Source organism: Eptatretus burgeri, chromosome 10, assembly GCF_056783735.1.
Source record: "Eptatretus burgeri isolate ZD-2024b chromosome 10, Ebu_testis_v1, whole genome shotgun sequence".
NCBI classification, from domain to species: Eukaryota; Metazoa; Chordata; class Myxini; order Myxiniformes; family Myxinidae; genus Eptatretus; species Eptatretus burgeri.
In genome coordinates this window covers 99,071,741-99,079,157 of record NC_140970.1, presented here as the reverse complement: position 1 = coordinate 99,079,157, position 7,417 = coordinate 99,071,741, and the positions used below count along the sequence as shown (strand labels likewise).

The window sequence follows — 7,417 nt, the reverse complement described above, 5'->3', positions numbered from 1 at the left end:
TATATATATATATATATATATATATATATATATATATATATATATATATATATATATATATATATATTGTTACAGCTGTGGAAATTCGCAATACACCAAAAAGGGTCCTCAGGTGAGAAATATCAATAAGTTCATGTGTAGTTAGCCCACACCTGTTGTTTAGAGGGAATATGTGTGATTCATCCGGGCTGCGACGCTTTGAGTTAGCCATTTTTCTTTCTCTATTGTTATTTTGGACCATTAAGCTGCCAACAACTCAAACACCACCACCTTTGCCTCTTTACCTCCACAACTCCATCCCGCAAACATCGCTTCACCGCCATTCCCAAACGACGCCCGCCAACCACCAAACCACCACAGCAAACCCCCCACCACCTTCGCCTTTCTCCTTCCACAACCATTGACCCCACCACCAGTCAACACCGAACGTCGTACTGTCCGAAGCCGTTTGGTGATTGCTGCCGAACGCAGCAAGCCGCGAGTGCAATGGATGCCTTTACAGGAGAGAAATTCGGATCAGGAAGGCTTCACGCCCCTTTTCCTCCGTCCAATGGGCGAGCGTCGGGTGGTGTGGTCCCGCCTCCAAGCGCGATGAATGTGGATTCTTTACAGGAGAGAAATTCGGATCAGGAAGGCTTCACGCCCCTTTTCCTCCATCCAATGGGCGAGCGTCGGGTGGTATGCCCCGCCTCCAAGCGCGATGAATGTGGATTCTTTACGGGAGAGGAATTTGGATCAAAAGAGGCTCACGCCCCTTTTTTCCACGCCAATGGCTGAACAGAGGGTGGCGTGGCCCCACCTCCAATCGCATTTTGATCCTAAAAATCTGCATACAAGCTCCTCCCCACATCTATAAAAGACGCGAGTCTGTGTGAAACTGAGAATTGTAGTGTGGTGTCGTCTCGTTGTTGGAATCGAGCCACCTTCGCTCTCACAAGCGACCAAGCCAGCCAGCCATTCCCCTCGCTCGACCCTGAGCATCAACAATTCCCCCAACCCTCCCCCCATCCACGCTGAGATAGTGCCGGTGGCCCCGGTCATTCCCCACCCGAACCGTGGTACCGACCCAACCGTGCTGGCGCGGAGCACGCCGGAGAGGGCTCACCGACCACGCCAGGGGCACGGAGTCAGGGCGCAGCTGCGCGGACATTGCGGCTTGCCCGCCATCGCGTCACGAGGACGCGGGTAAGACCTTTTCGGTCTCGTGGACCTGGCCGTTCCTCCAGGTTCCGCGCACATTTGGTCCACGGACCCCGTCTACTTACCTGCCTATGGGGAGGTCTTTCCTGTTTATTTTGAATGCATGATGTGGCACAGAGTCCCGACAAGTATAATTGTTTAAGTGTTGTCAATAATTATAGTCGGTGGTAGTGCTTTTGCTTTGGTTGCATGGCTGTACATATGTGGATGTGTGTGAAATAAAAGTGCTTGCTTGTCAAACTGTTTCCCGTTTCGTTGCATCCTTTCCTCTGTTTGAAAGTTCCATCTTGCATCATGTAAGGGATTGATAGTGGGTTGAAACACCGATAAGTAATCTGAACAGTCGAGGTCGACGATAACTCCGCTCGGTTATCCCTGCAGCACGGAACGAGCCGCTTAAGTGGTTCGTGTCCGAAGTCGACCTGCAGCGAGGTATGATCGCCCGGTCGACCACTCGTGCAGGTACTTTGGTAGGTCGAATTTGGCGAGCAACCCTATCCTGCGCGTGTGGGCAATTGGCATGATCGTGGTGAGGTTAAACCCCCACCCGTGACTGGCTCCTGGGGGTAGAATTGCCCGTTCCGGTGGGCGACGCGTCGCGATTCGAGTTACGTGGCCGATCGCACGCCAGACGGGCAGAAATTCGGAACAATATATAATCTGATGGATATTTTTAGGTGAAATTTACGAACAGAATCAAGTGGCTCATCACATAATCATAAGTTTGTGAAAAATGAAAAACATGAATTACTTAATAGTTCATACCAGTTGAATCTCAACAGCAGTGGTTGGTCGATGATTCAGAATTTGCAGTTTTTCTGCTCTAGAGAGGAAAAGAAAATAAAAAATAAGGAGGGACGGACGAGCGAAAGGCGCGGGGAGGAGGGACGGACGAGCGAAAGGCGCGGGGAGGAGGGACGGACGAGCGAAAGGCGCGGGGAGGAGGGACGGACGAGCGAAAGGCGCGGGGAGGAGGGACGGACGAGCGAAAGGCGCGGGGAGGAGGGACGGACGAGCGAAAGGCGCGGGGAGGAGGGACGGACGAGCGAAAGGCGCGGGGAGGAGGGACGGACGAGCGAAAGGCGCGGGGAGGAGGGACGGACGAGCGAAAGGCGCGGGGAGGAGGGACGGACGAGCGAAAGGCGCGGGGAGGAGGGACGGACGAGCGAAAGGCGCGGGGAGGAGGGACGGACGAGCGAAAGGCGCGGGGAGGAGGGACGGACGAGCGAAAGGCGCGGGGAGGAGGGACGGACGAGCGAAAGGCGCGGGGAGGAGGGACGGACGAGCGAAAGGCGCGGGGAGGAGGGACGGACGAGCGAAAGGCGCGGGGAGGAGGGACGGACGAGCGAAAGGCGCGGGGAGGAGTGCGGACGAGCGAAAGGCGCGGGGAGGAGGGACGGACGAGCGAAAGGCGCGGGGAGATGGGGACGGACGAGCGAAAGGCGCGGGGAGGAGGGACGGACGAGCGAAAGGCGCGGGGAGGAGGGACGGACGAGCGAAAGGCGCGGGGAGGAGGGACGGACGAGCGAAAGGCGCGGGGAGGAGGGACGGACGAGCGAAAGGCGCGGGGAGGAGGGACGGACGAGCGAAAGGCGCGGGGAGGAGGGACGGACGAGCGAAAGGTGCAGGGAGGGGGGGGACGGACGAGCAAAAGGCGCGGGGAGGAGGGACAGACGAGCGAAAGGCGCGGGGAGGGGGGACGGACGAGCGAAAGGCACGGGGAGGAGCGACGGATGGGGGAAAGGCACGGGGAGGAGGGATGGACAAGCGAAAGTGGAGAGAGGGGGAGGGTGGATGAATATGTACAGGGTGTTTCAATTGACAATAAATGGCCACATTCTCCATTGTGTGTACAGACATATCCTGTTACCCCATTTCCCCACTTCACCGGGTAAGAGGCCTGTCGAACAAAGCACGCAGGAATCTATTGATGACCTCTGCACTTTGAAGCTTGCAAGGTGTTTGGCCAAGATATTTTAATGTCTGCAATGAGTTGCATGTGTTAGTATGACATGGATTTTTCCTTATTTTCTCATTGAAAATATAGTATTTCATTTCACCTTCTTATGTAACACCATGCACAGTAAAGAGAAGATTGTTCCTGAGCACACACACTTGCATTTGGATCAAGGAGGTGATGAAGACAAAAGTGGCTACTAGAAAACGTGTCGGGACTGAGCAGGACCAAATGACTGAAAGGACAACGAGCTAGACCAAAGACAGAGGAATTCTGCAACTTATTATCTGGATTCATCTATTTGCAAGGTCCATCAAAAAATGCAGATATTGGTTGGGTCGATGAAGCAAATGTGAATTGGCAGGGATTATTAACCTATTGGCTCGGTCTAGCAATCAAACGCAATGCTGTCTGAATGCAGAGTGATTTTCTACAAAGTGTTTTAATTCTGGGAGCAAAAGTGACGATCTTTTTATCGTTCAAATCCCACTTTACTCTCCAGTTATACCTCATATATTACTGTATTGAAGTTCTGTTGTCCATGGCTGTGCTTGCTTTGAGACCTGCTTTTCTCTTGAAGCTCTGAGAGCAAATGATAAACCTGAAACACAAATAGGATGAGGAGTCATATACAGAAGGGACTGGCAAAGAAAGAAAAACGAGAAAAGCACTCGGCAGAGCGCATACCTCTGCCAGGCTGAACAGTTTACGTCATGTGTCCTATTGATAGGCTGGATCTGGATTCGGACCTGAACCGAAATCGTATCCGCTTGTTCTTGTCACCTAACAAACTCCTCTACCTTGTTTTCTCACAACTTGTCCACAACTTTCTGAAATATTGTGCTATGTTTAGTTTTTGGCCCCATCTCTCAATGGTAAAGAATCACTTTAAAAAATGAAAAACTTCTCGTATCCGGATCTGCATCTGCATTTGCATCTTCACCAAAATCGAATCGATTCGTCCTCGTCACACACCTAATACATCCACCAAGATTCGTATGAATCCGTCCATAGCGTTTTGAGATATCGTGACAGATATCGTTTTTTTCCGTATCACTCAATGGTGAAGAGCCGCTTTGAAAATTCTCGCACCCGATCTGGATCCGGATCGTCACCAAAATCTAATTTGTCCTTGTCACACACCCAACTTCTCCATCAAATTTGGCTGAATCCATCCACAACTTTTTGAGATATTCTGCACACAGACAAACAGACAGGGGTGAAAACATAACATCCACCCACCTTCGGTGGCAGAGGTAAGAAAGGAAGAAGGTGAAATGGACGGCTCAATCTCACCTCGTAATTACTCAACATAGCTGCATTTCTGTCGGTCCTGCAAGGTAGAGAATTATTTGATGTGTAGAATTGCCGCTAACAGTGACAAAGAAAAGATTTGAAAACCGAATTAAATTCAAAATAAGAAAACAAAATAAAAATGAATATGTTGAATGGAATTACCATGGTCCTTTCTGTAAAGAATGTTCATGTTTGAAAAAGTAAGGAAACGAAAAGGGGCAGCACATAAATAATAGTTCAAAAATAAAGAATGAAAAAGAAAACGACATTTTGAAGAGCAAGAGTGAATGATCTGTTGTACAGGGTGATTTTTTTTTTTTGAGAATCCTAAATAATTCCCATACACCAAAAACGATATCTGTTAGGAACCTAATATTTTGCATAAATGTAGCAGAAATGTGATAGGAAAGACATGACATGATCCTGAGAGTTATCAGGTATCAAGTGATTTATCACGCGACCTGACATTGACGTTTCACGGTTTTCGTTCAGTCATGCCGTGATGCTCAATGCGGAAGAACACGTGTTTCTCATTGAATATCACTGAACAACAAAAAAATTTTACTGTAGATGTGTAAAGTGATTTAGACTAATTTGGGTACGCTGATTTCAAAAATCATAACCGTTTTGCTGTATCACGTCAGGATTTTCAGTAACAGAAATATTCCCATTGCCTAGAAGTCAGGATTTCAATGAAATTTACAAAAATTCATTTATTTCATCATGAATGCTTCAAAATTATAGAAATTACAGAAAAACTCCACTAGAATGGAATTAAAAATGCTTTAGGCATTTGGCTTTGCGTTTGTGCTGCTCTGTGTCAGTTTCACGATGCAGGAACCAGCAGAAATCGCCCATCATGTTCGGGTTGTGCCGCCCTTGGTAACGCGTCTCCATGAGTGAAATCTCTTGGTGGAATCGCTCGCCGTGCTCGTCCGAGACTGCTCCCAAGTTGTCAGGGAAGAAGTTCAGGTGCTGGTGTAGGAAATGGATTTTCAGGGACATCCTGGAGCCAAGTTTCCTGAAGGACTCCAGCAGCTGCTGCACTATTTCTTCATAGTTGTCCGCGCGCTCGTTCCCCAAGAAGTTGTCCGTCACAGCTTTGAAGCTCCTCCACGCTGCCAGCTCTTTGGGGTTTAGAGTTGTCGGAAAAGTTTCGTCCTTCATAATCTGTCGGATTTGCGGTCCAACAAAGACACCAGCCTTGATCTTGGCCTCCGACAAGGTGTTGCCAAACTTTTCCTTGAGGTATAAAAACCCACGCCCATTCAGATCCATTGCCCGTACAAAACTTTTCATCAAGCCGAGCTTTATGTGGAGTGGTAGAAGGAAAACCTTGGCTGGGTCGACAAGGGCGACATGCTTCACGTTGTGTCGACCAGGTACATGCTCTTTTCGCTCTTCCCAATCTTTCTTCGTCCAGTGATTCTTGTCGTCTCTGCTATCCCAGAGACAAAGGAAGCGCATGTATTTCGTGTAGCCTGACTGCAGCCCTAACAACAGCGCCACCACTTTCAAGTCTCCGCAGATGTGCCAGTTGAAGTCATTGTACTTGATGGAATCAAGCAGCTGCCGCATAGTCTCATAGGTCTCTGTCATGCCGAACGCGTGAGCCAGTGGGACTGATGGTTTCTCGTTGCCATTGTGGAGCAAAACAGCCTTCAAGCTGTTCTTCCCCGAGTCGATGAAGAGGCGCCAGTCTGCAGGATCGTGATCACACCCAAGTTCTTTCAACAGACCGTTGATGTCACTGCAGAATGTCATCGTGTCTTCCATCTCAAAGAACTCAGCCATGTCTCTGTGACGTGCTCTGAACAAGGATATCTTGGTGTTAGGTTCAAGTAGATTCCACTGCTGCAGCCTTGATCCAAGCAGCTCTGCCTTCGCCTTTGACAGCGAGAGATCTCTTACAAGATCATTTAAGTCTCCCTGGTTCAGAAGGTGTGATTCTTGAGTGTCGGGTTCAAAAGGTTCATCATCACCATCCTCTTCACCACTGCTTACAGCTATGTTCTGATCAGCTGGAGGTGTTGGAACGGGGTTCTCGTCATCATGAGGCACAGGTTTACGAGCAGAGACGCAGTCAGCGTACTTGATGTGACCTTTATTCTTCTTGTTGAAGCCGGCGATGCTTGTGCAGCAGAAATAACAATCATCATGATGATTCTGCGGCTCACGCCATATCATGGGCACCGCAAATGGCATGCTCGCGCGCTTGCCCACCAACCACTGAGTCAAGGTTGTGTGACAGCTTGTGCAGCAGATGTGTGGTGCCCAGCTCTGTTCTTGGTCCCCCACCTTACACCCGAAGTAGTGAAAGTAGGCGGCCTTCATTTTCACTGCTGTAGATATACTTCGCTGTTGATCTTTTTTGGTATACCGACCACAGACATAACAGAAGTTGTCAGGATGATTGGTACAGGAACACCTACTCATCTTTATCTGAAAGAAAGAAATATAACACAAGTTACCAACAATTGTACGAAATAGACATGTTAAAGACATATGTAAATTTCATTGAAATCCTGACTTCTAGGCAATGGGAATATTTCTGTTCCTGAAAATCCTGACGTGATACAGCAAAACGGTTATGATTTTTGAAATCAGCGTACCCAAATTAGTCTTAATCACTTTACACATCTCCAGTAAAAAAAAATTTTTGAAATTTGTTGTTCAGTGTATTACATCAAGAACGCATCCTTCAGGGAATGTCAAATTGCGTTTAAAAGTCACTTTGGTGGTCGGATGAAACCTTCAGAAATCAGTGATTATGGGAACTGATGAAGCGGTTCAGAGAAACAGGCAGTGTGAAAAATAAAAAGCACACGCGCCGACCGAGTGTTGTTACACCAGCGAGAGTAGGTGAAGTGCGGGAAATAATGTAGGTGAGCCTGAAGAAATCTCTGAGACGTTCAACACAACGAGCTCACTGTTCATATTCCAGTGCAAGGAAGGCGGCAATAA

The 7,417-nt window shown here is 48.5% G+C and overlaps 2 protein-coding genes across 2 annotated transcripts in view; both read right to left on the bottom strand.

Annotated features, from left to right (window-relative positions):
- CRCP (CGRP receptor component) overlaps positions 1-4,471 on the bottom strand; it is a 5,193-nt gene extending 722 nt beyond the window's left edge. Inside the window, exons 1-2 of the mRNA XM_085900124.1 lie at positions 4,454-4,471; positions 3,666-3,758 (exon numbers count right to left, since the gene is read on the bottom strand). Coding sequence (XP_085756250.1) covers positions 3,666-3,758; positions 4,454-4,471 — 111 coding nt within the window. The remainder of the gene's footprint in view (positions 1-3,665; positions 3,759-4,453) is intronic.
- Positions 3,669-6,658, bottom strand: LOC147019252 (uncharacterized). The gene is made up of 2 exons (XM_085900123.1): positions 4,454-6,658; positions 3,669-3,758 (listed from the first exon to the last, which is right to left on the bottom strand). Exon 1 carries the CDS (start codon positions 6,656-6,658, stop codon positions 5,228-5,230), a length of 1,431 nt encoding a protein of 476 aa, XP_085756249.1. The 3' UTR covers positions 3,669-3,758; positions 4,454-5,227.
- Between the last annotated feature and the right edge of the window lie 759 nt (positions 6,659-7,417).